At 61.4% G+C, this 14,728-nt stretch overlaps 1 protein-coding gene across 1 annotated transcript in view; it reads right to left on the reverse strand.

Annotated features, from left to right (window-relative positions):
- ARHGAP26 (Rho GTPase activating protein 26) overlaps positions 1-14,083 on the reverse strand; it is a 152,840-nt gene extending 138,757 nt beyond the window's left edge. The window contains exon 1 of the mRNA XM_075714892.1: positions 13,930-14,083. Within this exon, the coding sequence (XP_075571007.1) occupies positions 13,930-14,083 (154 nt within the window). The remainder of the gene's footprint in view (positions 1-13,929) is intronic.
- Positions 14,084-14,728: the final 645 nt, after the last annotated feature.

Genomic DNA, 14,728 nt, shown 5'->3' on the forward strand with positions numbered 1-14,728 from the left:
AGTTTGCAGGTGTCTGCCCTCAGCGGCCCCGCTGGAAGGCGAAGGGGAGCAGCCCGACTGCCGGGAAAAGGAGGGTTTGCTGGCAGTGCTTGACTGCCTGTGTATTCCCAGGCAGGTTGTGCCAAGCAAGGAAGGGGCAGCTTTAAAAAAAAAACCAAGAGAAAGCAAGAAGGCAGCCTGGCCTGTGGGCTGGGGCCGTTCCTTGCTTTGGAGGGGCAGGAGAAGGCAGCCCCTTTTCCTGCAGCGAGCCCTCGCAGAGAAGGCAGGAGCCTGACCTCGGCGTCTGCTCACCAGCTGCAGCCTGGGCTCACCGGCGCCCCAGCAGCGAGATGCCATTTCACAAAAAACTTTAAACCCAGTAAAAACAGTTTGGGGGAGATAAGAGCTGCGTGGGACTCTCAGAAACATCTGGTCATGGATGCATGAGGCATCACGGGCTCCTGCCTGCTCCTCCCATCACCTGTGCTAGCAACAGCCCAAGCGTGCAATGCATCTTTTGCTAATGTGCTCAAAAACGGCCTGGAAGTCAGGCTGCTGGCAAGCCCGCCAGCACTGCCCAGCCCGGCGTGACATCCTGCAGCGGGGGCTCGGGGCTGCGAGGCGCAGGAGGCGAGAAGCCGCTTCCTTTGACTCACGCTGCTCCGGCCGCTCTTCTATTTCCAGCAGCCGCCTCCTGGTTTGAGGAAGCTGGTGGTTAATCAGAGCCCTCGCCCTTCTGCCCCTGCTTCTCTGACCCAGATCCAGCCCTGACCTTTCTCAGTTTCTGGACGTTTTAGCCTGGTGCGGAGCTTGCTTTGCTGCAGACTTTGAGCCGGGGTCTCACCGCTGCTCTCCATCCTTCCTGTTCAGCTTTTCTTAGCACTTGCCCATCACTTCCTATTGCAACAAAACCCGAACAGCAACTTTCATGACTCAGATCTTTATCTCACGGTGGTTGAGACATTTTAGAAACCCAGTGTGCTTGAAAGGCTCTGCCCGTTCCCCCCTACCCGTGCCGCTGGCAGGAGAGTAACCGGCCAAGGCAGTGGGGATGTGTTAACGAAGCGGTTAATGAAGCGGTCCTTGCCGCTGCCAAGGGTCTCACCCAAAGGGACCCTCACTTGAGTGCCAGGCACGTGAACCACCAAACAGCAATGGGCTCAACAACCTCCGCATCCCTCCGGGAAAGGAAGATGCAAGGAGGCTCCCATCTGTCTTGCCCCACATGGAAACTCTGGTCTATTTTCTCTGCTTGCCCACGCAGGATTTTTCAGAAGTAACCACTCCAAAGTGGAGCACTTTAGTGCCCAGCACGGTCTGGCCCTGCCCCAGTTCTGTGTTAACCGGGTTATTTGTAGAGAGGAAGGAGGCACGTAACGAGCTGCAGCAGCTCTCGGTTCAGAGACACGGGCAGAGAGCAGACAGATGATGCTGAGTGGGGTCAAAGGAAAGCGACAGAAAATAAAATTACTTGAGAAATCCAGGAGCAGGCTGCGAGCGCGACCTGCACGTGCCGGGCTGGTAGAGCACCGGCGAGCCGTCTCTACCTGCGGTCAGGACAAGGAAGGAGAACATCAAACCCATGAATGATACCAACGACCGCTGGAAAGGCTTCCCATTTCTGGAGACGCTGGGAAGACAGATGTCTGCAGCTGCAGGAAGGCACATCCTAAAGCGGGTCCTTGCTCCCGGAGCGCCGGGGCTCAGAGAAACACAGACGAGCTGCCAGCGAGCAGAGCCCTCCCAGCAGCGGCTGGGAACCACCACGAAACCCCCGGGACGGTCTTTGAAGATCAGGGGCACAAAGCTGGGTACCGACACCCAGGCTGACTGTCACCGTGTTGGGAACCGGCACGCCGGATCGCCGCGGCCGCCCTCCCACCCGCCAGCACCGCCCCAGGGGTCTTCCTGGGGCTTGGCATGAACATGGCAACATCCCAGTCCTCCCACAGCCCCCCCAGAGCATCGCTGCCCACGGCGCCTGGCGCGGCACGTCTTGCACACCCAGCACGGCCCGCTCACAGCCGGGGAAGGGGCAGCAGCTTGCCCAGGGGCACGGGCAGCAGCTTGCCCTGGGGCACGGGCACGGTCCGTGTGTGCGAGGAAGGTCAGCGTCCTCGGGGTGCCACCCCCACGCTCCTGCGCTGGCCCCGAACACCGAGAGCATTTCGTGCACTTAGCAGCAAAACAAAGCAACACGAGATTTCCCCGTTTCCCCACCCACCTACCGTGTCTGGCACTTTTCCCTGCGTTTATTTTTGCTCACATCCTGGTGTTGTTTTATGGCAGAACCCCCCAGCCCATCGCAACCTGCGGCAGCAAGGTTGGCTGAGCCGGCAGAAAGTTTGCCGGCAGGTGGGCTGGGGAGGCAGCCAGGCGTCGGAGCAAGGGGAGGGAGCTCAGGTGGGAGCAGACAAGGTCTCTGAATAAAATCGAATGTAAATATTCAACACTCAAACACAGAGGAGGGATGCTGTCGAAACAGCAAACGCGGGTCACGGCTTAAGTGCCTGGAAAACTTCAGGGACGCGGTAATGAAGTGGAAAACTACTGCCCCGGCTGGCATTTCCAAAGGCAGCCGACTGCACAAGCAAAAAATGTTGTGAGGAAGCAGCAGTGAAAATCCCCGTATTACAACCAGGGCCAGGGCCAGGACGAGGCATTTGGGAACGGCACCGCCGCAAGGACAGCGACGGCACGCCTGCAGAGAGCAGCTGTCCTGCTGTTCCGTGCCTGCTTAAGCCTAAAACCACCAAAGATATTTCCAATTTCTTCCAGGCAACAAGGATTTCAAATATTGCATTTCCCCCCCATCTGCAAGCTGCCCCGCTGCCTCTGCTCCACTCTCCCGCCGCAAACGCATCCAGCCTTACACCTACGAGTAAATTGCCTCTGACGGCACGATAGAAATGCCACGTTTTACTCACAGCTCCCTATTTTCCCCCCAGCTCCCTCTCACTGGGGGAGCGTGGGTGAGCCCATGATAGTGTAACGTGCTCCCCTGCTAATTATAATTTCTCCTCCGAGCTTTTTCTGTTTCTCTCCTCTCTGAAGCCCGGAACGACGCACGGAAAGGCGGCAGATTACTTTGCCCTCGTTGCCACAATAATTCATCGACTGGAGCCTGGAATCACATTTCATTAGAATAAAATGCCCTGCCCGAGACAGCTAATCGATTTAGAGGATGCTAATCCAGAAGAAATTTGCTCCTGACCGAGGCAGTGCCCGTTAGCGGAGCAGAAGGCCGGGCGGGGGTCTCGCCGGGCGGGGGGTGCGTTGGCAGAGCCCCCGGCCAGACACCGCGTCAGGCGGGAGCAGATTGCCTCAGGCACCAGCCGGGCATTTGGATTAGCTTGTTATTAAATCTAATTAGTTAATAGCCGGCCCGGCAGGGAGCCGGCTTGATTTCTCAAGGCGCAGGTGCCGAAGCATCGGGGTCCCGCGGGGATGACGGGTCCATGGACCCCCAGGAGGGGAGGGGACCTGCGCCCCATCCCCGCGGGCAGGACAGGAGTCCTCTCCGGCACATCCCAGCCAGCACATGCTGCCCACGGCACGGGGGGACGACTCGCCTGTCCCCTCCTTGGTTTGGCAGCCTCCCCTGTGCGAGGGGACGCATCCCCAGGGGCTGCATCCCAGCGGCAGCTCTCGCCAGCCGCCGGCGTGCCCACAGACGGGGCAGGAAAATGGGGTCAGCTCCCAGACCCTCGAAACGCAGTTTTGCAGCAGCCTGCTTCCTTCTCCTCCCCAAGGAGGCTGCGGAAATCCTTTTGTCTCCGGTGCTCCTCCACCTCAGCTGTAAGAACAGGAAAAATCCCACCGTGCTCAGAGGAACATCACCAGCAAGTGAGTCAATTTTTCCTGCTTTGGCAGGAAAATAAAATAAAATAAAATAAAATCTCCAGCAGAGCCCGGGGAGGCACACAGGGTGAGAAACGGGATGCATGGCCCAGAGCACGCCGCTGCCTTTAACCTGGGCTTTCTCCCAGCCTTCGTGGCCACCGAGGCCTTGGAACGCAACGCCGGGAAACACTTCCCGGCTCCCTGCAGACCACCCTCGCTCAAAAGCTCCCAGGAGGCTCCTGCCCCGGCCCTGCTCCCCACGGCAGCGCCTGCCTCCCCGGCTGGAAGGAGCGGAGCCCCAGGCACCCGGGGGATCCCAGCGCTCCTCCGGGGACGGAGCAAGGGTAGGCCCTTCCCACCAAACCCTGCGAGAGAAAGGCAGAGCTGCCGCTGCCCCCGGCCGCGCCAGGAAAGCAGGGCAGAGCCACCCAACCATTCTGCTCTGCAATGGGTTTTTTTTTTTTTGGTAAAACATTGCTAAGCAACCAGCACTCAGCGAGGGCATAGTTCTGGACAGACACTGTTTCAGCTAGAAAAAGAAAAATAACAGCAAAGGGACGCTCTACCAAGGAGTATTATTAACAAGGCGCATGCCAGCTTATTTTACAGGTCACTCGGCCCGTGCAGAGAACCCTTTACGCTTCCCTCACTGAGATACCGATGCAGGATTAGAAGCCGCTAGAAAGAAAAAAGCACTTGGGTGTGCACACGTGCACGCACACGCACAGCACGTGCAGCGCGTCAAGCGCACCCGGGTAACAGCGACCAAACGCAGGTCGCGGTAACGTCCTCGAGCGCGTCGCTGCACGTGACATGAGCCTCGTGAAGGCAGCGCTGCGGGCACCGGGCCTGCCGCTCCGCTCCGCCGGCCCCGCTGCAGGACGGGCGGCACGGCACGGCTACCCGCCGGGGAGCTGGGCAAACCCTGGGGAAAAAGAAAGTTCTTATTTTCTTATTTTATGAGCTATTTACGGCCCGGCTGTTGATAAACAGTCCATATCTTTTTAAAATAGATTCTTTTACGCTGCAGCGCAGAACAAAGGGAGCATTTTTGTCTTTTGGGAATAAAAGAGTCGCCTAGCTGGGCTGGCGCGGGGCAGAAAGCACCCGCACTGGCACAGGCAGCCCCGGCCCCCGCACGGCTGCGCCCGCCGCGCCACGTGCGGGAGCCAGATGGTCCGGAGGCTGGTGTACTTCCCACAAACTCCAGCTAGAAACCGGCTTGGCATCACCGTAGAGACATCCCCTTCCCCGTCTGCACCGTGGTCCCCGCTCCGCAGAGCATCCCGCGGCCGCCGTCCCTCCCCGGCGTTCATCCAGCATCCCAGGCTCGCCATGACCCCCAGGCTCCCGTCGGCAGGCGGGAGCAGAGGCGGAGAAGTGCAATTCCCAGTTCCTCCAAGCCACACTTCAGACCATCCTTGCTATTAAGAGCCGGGGCGATGCCCTAACGCGCACGCCTCGTCAGGAGCATGCAGCCCGCAGGCCCAGGGCCACCGGGTGTTTGCACGGAGCAAGGAAGGGGAGCAAGTGGAAGCGCCTTCGCAGGGCGGCGGAGGGGAGCGTGCCAGGAAAACAGGGAAAACAGCCTCGGCTCTGCCGGCCGCGGTGACAGCCGCTCGTGTGCCCGGGGGAGGAGGGAGGGATGATTCACACCGAGCAGCCAAGAAGCGAACAAGCTGTGCGGGTTTTGGTATGAGCTCCCCCTCGCTTTGCCTCCCCTCCCCACCCACCACGGTCACGCTACAGCTACTCATCACGCCGCATCCAAACCCTGCTCCGTCAGGTCTGCTTTAAACTGATGGATCAAAAAAAAAAAACCCAAACGCAGCGACAGATACCCAGCAGAACCCATCCTCCCGCTGCCCCACTGCTGGACGGTGCGAAGGGCTGCCCAAAACACCCCGAACCAGAACCATCTCAGCGCAGGCAGGGTTTGCTTTGCCACGCCGCCGTCACTGCCCCTCGCACGGGGTGCGGGTTTCTGATGCCCCTTTGCTCAGGTGGAGGGATGCAAACCTCCGGAGCACCCCTGCCCTGTTTTGTGCATGGCCGCAGCCGCTGCTCTGGCCGTGGCATTGCTCCCTGGGTTTCAGGGAGAAGCGCACGATGATTTCAGGGTGTCTGCAAGGAGGGGGTGAGAGCAGAGGGGTTCCCGGGGAGGGGGCTGGCAGCACCGCGAAGGCGGACCCCGCTTGCCCCATCCTGTCCCGGCTGCAGGCTCCTGCCCGGTTGGGATCAGCCAGGGAAGCACCGCGTGTGCCAACCTGCGGAAAGCATAGGGACACAGGGCAGAGCCCCGGCACTGCTGCCTCCCACCCTCCCCGCAGCAACCATGGGAACGGCATTTCCTCGCACGCATTTTCAACGTCATTGGGAGTTGCCACCCCCAAAGAAAAAAAAAAAAGGAAATCAAAACAGCCCACCACCCCCAGCCCATGTCCCAGGGCACGCAGGTAACGCCACACACACTGCACGCACCGCTCGGCGCGGCAGGATTGCAGGAACAGAGACACGAGATGCGGCTGTGCCGGCACATCTGCAGCCTTGGAGAAACGGCCTCTTGACCCAAACCAGGCAAATCTGCTCCATGCTGGAAGTACAAGCAGGACTCAGCAGGTACCCAGCTCCTGGCGCTGGAGGAACACTGGGACATCCCACCCAGCCCCCGGGAAAGGTCCCCTCCAGACCAGCCTCCCCATCCCTCTCTCCACATCCGTCCACCTCCTCAGATTTTTCTCCCTGGCCACAAGCATGACCGTCCAGTCTACACCAGCTTCAGCAGCGCGGTCAGTCCCAGCCCCTGCCTGGCAAAGCTGCTCTTTATTCCCCAAACCGTCCCCTGCCAAGCCAAAGGGGTTGAGTCTAACCCCACATTGGGCAGCCGGTCGGTGCTGGTGCCACGGCTGGGCAGCAGCACGCACAGGGCCAGCAGCTTCTCTGGACACCATCATGACACCCAGAGGTGCTCTGTAGCACGCTCGAAATTAAAAAGATCTCTGAGCCCTCTTAATGAGTGTAATTTAAAAGACGTAATCACGAACGCACACCCTCCTGCATGCCCAAGCCCTTCTGCTCACCAGCTTCCCTCGCCGGCGCTGCCGAGAGGCTGATCTGGCTGCAGCCCAGCGCAGCGGCGCACGGCCCCAGCTCGGTGGCTAGCACGGGACTCAAGGAGCCCACCCCGCTCGGGAGCTTGGCTCTCACCATCAGTCCCCCAAAACGCCAGCACCGAGGGGTCGCAGCTGCACGCAAGGGGACCTGCAGGCAGCCCCGGGGGACCCCCGGGGAGAGGGGCAAACGATGCCTGGGGATGTCGTCACAAAACTCCTGCACGGATCCCGACCGTGGGCAGTGCACACAGGGGAACCACTGCAACACCACAGCAGGGCGGAAGGCTGTCGCATCCCGAGTTTTCCTTCTTACAATCAGGCCCAGCCACACAGGGTAAGCGTGCAGTCCTCCGGAGCCAACACTGGCTGCACAGTGATCCCTCCACGACTCACGGTGGAGACCCCCCATCAGAGACAAAGAGCATCTCCCGAGCAGGAACACATTCCTGTTGCTAATTTCCACCAGAGAGGAAGAGGAGGAGCTTTCAAGTTGTGCTGAAAATAAAGCAGAGTATTATCATTTGCATTACTCCTCGTTTGAATAAAATACCAGATGAGCTATTAAGTATGTGACTGCACAAGCCACACAGGTCATGCAAAGGAGGAAGAAGTGCTCTTTGCTTTCAGCTCTGCTGGAGCAGGGGCAGGACTGTCTGAGCTGTAACCACACACTTCTTCAGTAGCACAAAGTACTCCCTGCACCAAACGTTTCCTACCACCCTCCAAAAGCAAATGGGGGGGGAATACACCGTGACACGGGGGAGCCACGTTCCACCTTCGCTGGGTGAACGAAGCAGGAAAAATCAGAAGCAACTCTCATCTTAGCAACCAAACCCCAAAACCACATGCTTCCCCCAGACCGGCCCTGCAGTCTGCTCACCCAGCCAGGGCGGAGAGCCCGCGGCGGCTGCGCAGGGGCCTGGCCGTGCCCCACCACCGCTGGGCTTGGCACTGGGAGACCCCCCCCCAGCCCTCCGAGCTCCATGGGCAAAGCCAGCTCCCACCGCCCAGGAAGGGATCGGGGTTTCTGCCCACACGGACGCGGTGCTGCCGCCGAACCCCAGGAAATCCTCCTCGCCGCAAGGCAGCAATTTCCCCAGCGCCTGGAAGACGCGAAACGGGCTGCGCGGCGAGCGCGGCATGACTCACCTTGGCAGCCCTCGCACCCCATCGCTGCTCGTAGGCGGCCAGCACCGCGCGCTCGATGGCGGCAGCCAAACGCCATTTCTGACGGCACAACCAGAGCAGAACCGAGCGCAAGCAGCCACAGCAACCCACCGGGGGGGTTTGCTTTTATTTTGCACCCTCCAGAAAGTGTAACCTTCTTTTTCCTCCAAACCCAAGCCTGCAAGCGCACAGCTGTCTCCTAGCCAGGAGACCCCCTCTAACCATTAACATTTGCACCTGCAAAAATAAGGGTCATTCCTGGAAAGGCCAGACCTAAACCTCTGTATGTCAATCCCTCCTCTCCTCTGTGCACAGGCGATGGGAAGGTTTGGGCTGTTCCTGCTTTCTTCAGGGACCAGAAGGGCAAAAGGATTAAAATAATACAAGAAGGGCTTCAGGCTTCTCCCCCACAGCGCTGGCAGGCGCCTGCGGCTCAAGGACCCAGCCCCAGAGAGCACCGGGCTGCGAAGCGGCCCCAGACACGGCTCTGCCTCCAACGCGCCCGAGGGCTGCCACCCTGGAGAGGCAAACAAGGACATTTTGAGTGCACGGCACCGTCGTATCTAGCTACCGCTTGAGACGGGCAGCTCTACCCACCCAAGCCAGGGTCTCCCCCCCAGACTCGCTCTGGTCGGGGTACCCCTCCTGGGGGACCGAGCACACCGAACTGGGGGGTGTGCAGCGCAGGCAGGGAAAGGCAGCAATGGCAGCAAAATCGGCTGGGACAGAAGGCACCTGAAGGTATCAGCCAGATTCCAAAACATTTCCTTATTCCCAGGCTAAGCCTCCTTTGTATCAAAAGGGCATTAACTGCTCAGGTTGAATACCGGGAAAAAAGTTTCACTTTTGCTTCCAGGCAAGCTGTGGAGTCAGCGCCAGCTCCGGGCATGGCCGTGCCACACCGCACCCACCGACACAGACATTTCACAAAGGCTCTGTTTCAGCAAGAGGCTGCTGAGACGCGGAACTGAACCCGTGTGCAAGCGCATCCCCGAGCGCATGGTCCATGGGCAGAGCCCTGCACGCCGACAGCATTGCCAGGAACCACGCAGCCACCCCACTTTGCTTTTTAAACTGCACGGAAGCCACGGAGCAGGATGTATCCCAGGAAAAGCCCCACAGCCACAGCAGAAGCCTTCCTGGCATCACACGTGGGAGCAGCACAGGCCACCACCGCGACCCTGGTGCTACGCTGGCAAACACGGATTGTCCCACCGGGCAGCTTGTTCAAATAACACGCTGCGTGCACGGACTGAAGGGCGACCGTGCATCCTCCGATGCACGCACCAGGCTGCACGGCTGGAAACCCCAGCCGGGGAACCGGGGGCAAGCCCCAGCCGCTCACCACAGCCGGCACAGGCCACGCCGGCGGAGGGCAGAGCCAGCGCAAGACCCGCAGGCTGGTGCCGCAGCATCTGCCCCGGGAAGCCGGCAAGGCCGGACGAGCTCCCCACCGCCGCAGTGCCCACCCAGGGCCACCGCAGCATCACCCCTTCCCCGCATCCCCCTTTGGCCCTGCCTCTCCTTGTCGCCCAGCCGCAGCTCTGCGGTGAGCCAGCCAAAAAACAGCCAAGGGAAAAACAAGTTAAAACCCCAAACCAGCCCAACTTTGCCTTTTGGGAGTACGGGCACCTCTGCCCTTCCCGCAGGAGCCCTGGGCACAGCGCAGCCCTGCCAGGGCACAGCACAGCCCGGCCGGGGTCTGGCCCTCGCCCCCCTTGCAGGGAGGGGGTTTGCAGAGTCCCCACCGGCCCCAACCCAGCCCCGCCGCACAAATTGCAGCCTGCGACGTGCAAGCGCAGCAGCAGCCGGGGCGTGGACGAGTTCGGTGGCTTCAAATTAGTGCTTGGAAGTTGGAGGAAGAAGCAAAACAAAACGACAGCAGAAACGTGGCAGGGCACCGGACTGCAGCCCCAGCGCCCAAAGGGGACGACAGCCCGCAGCCCTCCACAGCCCCATCGCCGCAGGGACACGGCGTCTGTCAAAACGGGGAGACCTGGGGAGGAGGAAGAGGAGGGTGCCCCTGCTCAGCCCCCCGCAGCAGCGCAGGGGGAGGCGATGGCTGCCAGCCACCTGCACCCCCACATCCTCCATCGTTATGCGCGCTGCTCGTCTTCCGACACGAGCTGCAAAGCATCTTTGCATCACCATCTGGGCGACTGGGCTCGATAACCCCCTCAACCACAGCAGAGGGGCCGGAGGCGATGCCGGCACCACAGGCAGCCGCCGTACCAGGACCAGCCGCTGGCTGGGACGCAGCTCCCTGCCTGCCCCGTTTCACAGGCACAGGGGACACGCAAAGGGACAAGAAGCTTCCGTAACCCTGGTACTGACGGTCACCACAGCTCCTTTGCCGGAGAACAAGTTTCACGGCATCCAAGCTTCGAGTTCATTATTTATGTCTCACTTGAGGTCTTTGCATTTGCAAAACTTTCTGAATAATTTATGTATGGTGTGTAAGGGAGAAAAAGGGACATGTTTTGCTGAAAACCAGGTCACTCCTAATACCAGCCAAGCAGCAAAGAGAGACAATAGAAATAGGCACAGATACACACTGGGGTGGGCGGGAGGAAAACAGTATTTATATACGTGTACATACACACACTCCAGAGATGCCCTCGGCATCAGAGGATATTTAGCAAGACCAGCCCGTCAGCAAATGAGGATCATTTTCAACCTCTGAACTTTTTTTTAAATGAAGGAGAAAGCGCTGTGAATCAGTACCACTTCTCTCCATACCTTCACGGAGGGCAAAAGCAGGGTAGCTGCAGAACAGCTCCTCCACCAAGTCCAGAGAGAGACTTTCTTACGTGCCTTTACACTCAGCCTCACCGTCCCTGCGTGCAGCTCCTGCCGCGCCGGTGTCAGCAACGCGAGGGCTGCGAGGGGCCAAGCAGGGCAGCAGGGAACAGGAGAGTGCTTCTGCCCAGAGCTGCAGAGGGGTCCTCCTCCCTCCTGCATCTTCCTCCCCACCACGGCCCCGTCCAAGCCGCCCCTCCACCTCGCTCCTCGCCGATACACAAAGAGTTACGTCCCCCTCACGCCTGTCTTTAAAACAAAGAGGATGTGAAACATTCAGCATAAAAACGCAAGAGGAAGGAAAACGAGAAAGGATATTGCCAAGACTTCAAGTAACTTTGGTTGCAGGCCACCTTGCTGTGCCAAGAGCCAAGACGCCCTCCAAGCCCCTCGCTCCGAGGGCAGTGTGCCCTAAGCCGGGGGTTCGCTGCTCCCAGGATCTGCCCGGCTCCGTATCCGCAAGCCCTCCACGACAGCCAAGGAGCGCACATGGAGGCAATGCCAGTGGCAAGATAAGGCCGCCCTGCCCAGCCACGGGGAGACAAACTGCTTGGAGACACCGGAGAAAAAGAAAAGCCGGGTGAGAGAAGCGAGCGCTTGGTCATTGCCAGGAATGGCCACCAGCTACCACCTGCACCGGCTCACGGCGGTGCCGTCCCAAACACCCGCGGTAGCGATATGGGAACAACACCTGGCAAGAGGCAGCGCAGCAGCTCTCCGCCCCTGGAGCATCTCTGTCCGTGCTCAGACGGACACGCAGAGGGTCTGTAACGGCCCATGCAACATGGCCACACCTCAGACCCGTCGCACACCAAGGGTAACGCGTGTGCAAAGAGCTGGGCCAGATCCTGTCCTGTGCCAGGTCTCTCCTGGAGAAGTCAGAGGCATCGCAGCTCGCCAGCAGCCACGCAGCCGGTGAAGTCGCTTTTACAGGAGGAGAAGGGGCTGCAAGTGGGAGAAGGACGCACAGAGCGGCCGAGCATCACAGCCAGGGAGGGGACGTTCATCCCCAGCCACCCGGGCAGCGCCCTGCCCCAGCACCCCCAAACCTTTCCCCAAAGTGCCCCACAGACCACCTCTGCGGGGAGCGTGCCACCACGCCTGCAGCCGCACACGCATGGGACGCGGCCACGAGGCCGAGCAGCGCTGGTGCTTGGGCATTAATTAACGCTCCAGCAAAATCGTCATTATTCATGCCCCTACTGACCGCAGCCTGGGCATCAGTGGAACACACCCCCAGCCCTGCCCAGGAATTCAGGTCTAATCCAGGAACACATTCAATAGAGGCTACAAAACAATTCAGCCATAAAAACATCCTTATCTCCGGAGGCCGGCGAGCGTTCTTCCTGCCCCGGTGCAGGCAGCCCGGCGTGTGGGGGCCGTGCAGCACGGCCACGGCCGGTGGGAGAGTTGCCCAGTAGCAGCCACGAGCACGCAGCAGTTCAGCACACCCCAAAATACCTGCCATGCAGCGTGACCGGGGCGAGGACACAGCCGGCCCCCCTTGGCCAGCACCTGCCGAGCGACCCGCTAAAAGCGCACGCTGAATAAGCCCAGAGATGAACACCCTTGGGACGCACCAGTTAATTCCTAAAATTTATTTTCAGTGAAGAACGACGCTGTAGGATTTGTTCTGCGATAAAATGAACGCTCCAGGCAGGGCCAGGCACAGGCTGCCTGCAGCTCCACAGGCAAATGCACCGCAGCAGAAGACAGCTCAGACCTGCAGAACCATAAATGCAACGACAGCTGGCAGGTTTGGGGTTTTTTAACCAAAAATGCCAAGAATTGGTACAATGGGGGTCCCTGTAACCCAGACGTTACCGGGTTGTTACTGCTGCACATGGGAACTGCACCCGTGGGGCTCGGTGTGAGAACTGAAGGGCAGGGAGCAGGAATGGGCCCCACAGCTGCAGCGCAGCCCTCCCGGGACGGGACGGGGCGGTGGGCTCAGCCGGAGCATCACCTGCCCGTGCTCCCCGAGGGCGACACCGCCACACCTCAGCTCCCAAAACAACCCCGCCGCACCCCCGAGGCCAGCCTGGTGCAACACATGCAATGCCACGGGGGGGTCCACAGCACGGGTCTGCATGGACGTGCCCCTCTCCTGTTGCAGCACACCGAGAGCGCAGCCCACCCAACCGCGGCAGTGGGCAACCATGCAGAGGTGGCCCCAGCCGTGGGGACGGGAGCCAGCCCAGCCTGGGCGTGAGGTGGGACCGGGACGCTGCCAGCCGTGGGCGAGGGTCTCCCCGGCCCCGGGGCTGCAGCCTGCGTCGCAGCGTCCCCCTCCCCGCGCAGCCCCCGCCACAGACCGTTGGTTTGCAGCTTTGCCCCTCAGCCCGCGGCTCTCCCGCACGACAACCGTCCCCACTTCCCCATACGCGCTGGGGACGGAGGACACGGCACCGGCGGGGCCAGCCCGGGCAGAGCCCAGGAAGGGGACACCGAGTACGCCCCACCCTGAGCAGAGAGGGGACAGAGGACAACCAGGGGGGCACGGCACCCACCTACCACCACTGCCAAACCACCCCCAGAGGACCCAACCCCTGAGGGGCACCGGGTGGGACCTGGTGGACCAGGAGCATGCACGTCCAGATGGACCACGGACAGGCACATCCAGATGGACCAGGACCGGGACCAGGCACATCCTTACGGACCGTGCACGTCCTGATGGACCAGGACTGCGACCAGGCACATCCTTACGGACCATGCATGTCCTGATGGACCATGGCCAGGCACATCCTGATGGACCATGCATGTCCTGGTGGACCAGGACCAGGACCAGGCACATCCTGATGGATTGTGCATGTCCCGGCGGACCGGGACCGGGAGCAGGCATGCTCTGACTGAGCGGGCAGACCACAGCAGGCCGGGGGGACGCGGGTGGGAGCAGGTGGTCCATGATGGACCAGGACCAAGAGGCCACAAGCCAGGATGGGCAACAACGGGCCAGGCGGGACCGGTGCCAGGGGGCCGTCGGGAGGGCGTGGGGCCCCGTTTGGGCCACCTCAGCCCCTTCACTTACTCTTGAGGGCGGCGACGAGCGACTTCCCGTCCTTAATGAGCTCCTTGATGAACTTGTTGGTCTTCTCCAGCTCGGCCTCGTGGGAGCGGAGCCGCTCCCGGAACTGGGGGCTGTCCAGGCAGCACTCGGTGAACTCCAGCGCCGGCAACCCCATGCTGCCCGCACCGACCACCGCAAAAAAAAAAAAAAAAATGTAAAAATTAAACGTGTTTTGTAAGGGGGTTTGGCGGGGGGGGGGGGGGGTGGGGGTTAAGGCGAAGCGCGCGCCCGCCTCTCTGGGGAGCTGGCGCCGCGGCGGGAGCGGCCGGGCCGGGCCGGGCCGAGCCGGGCGGAGCGGAGCCGTGCGGAGCCGTGCCGGGCCGGGCGGAGCGGATGGGGTCGGAACGGAGCGGAGCGCTGAGGCGCGGCGGGCGGGGGCGGAGCTGCCGCCGCTCTGGGGCCGCCGCCCGGGCAGGGCCCGCGCGCTGCCCGCCCGCCCGCGCCGCTGCCGCCGCCGCCGCCGCCGCTTCGCTTCGCTCCGCCCACCCGCCTCGCGCCCCGCCCCTCGCGGGGGCTTCCAGCCAATGGCTCTTCACTCTTACAGACGGGGCCACGCCTACACCGCCCCTTCAGCCAATCAGCCGCGGTGGGCGGGACCAGCGCTGCCTCAGGGGTTACCGGCCCGGGCCCGGCGGAGCGTCCGGCCGCGGAGCCCGCAACGGTGGGGGAGCCCCGGGCCGGGGCCTGCTCCGCCCGCAGGGCGGAGCAGGCCCCGGCCCGGGGCTCCCCCACCCCACGACACGACGAGCGGTGCCGAGAA

Source organism: Pelecanus crispus, chromosome 8 (assembly GCF_030463565.1).
Source record: "Pelecanus crispus isolate bPelCri1 chromosome 8, bPelCri1.pri, whole genome shotgun sequence".
NCBI classification, from domain to species: Eukaryota; Metazoa; Chordata; class Aves; order Pelecaniformes; family Pelecanidae; genus Pelecanus; species Pelecanus crispus.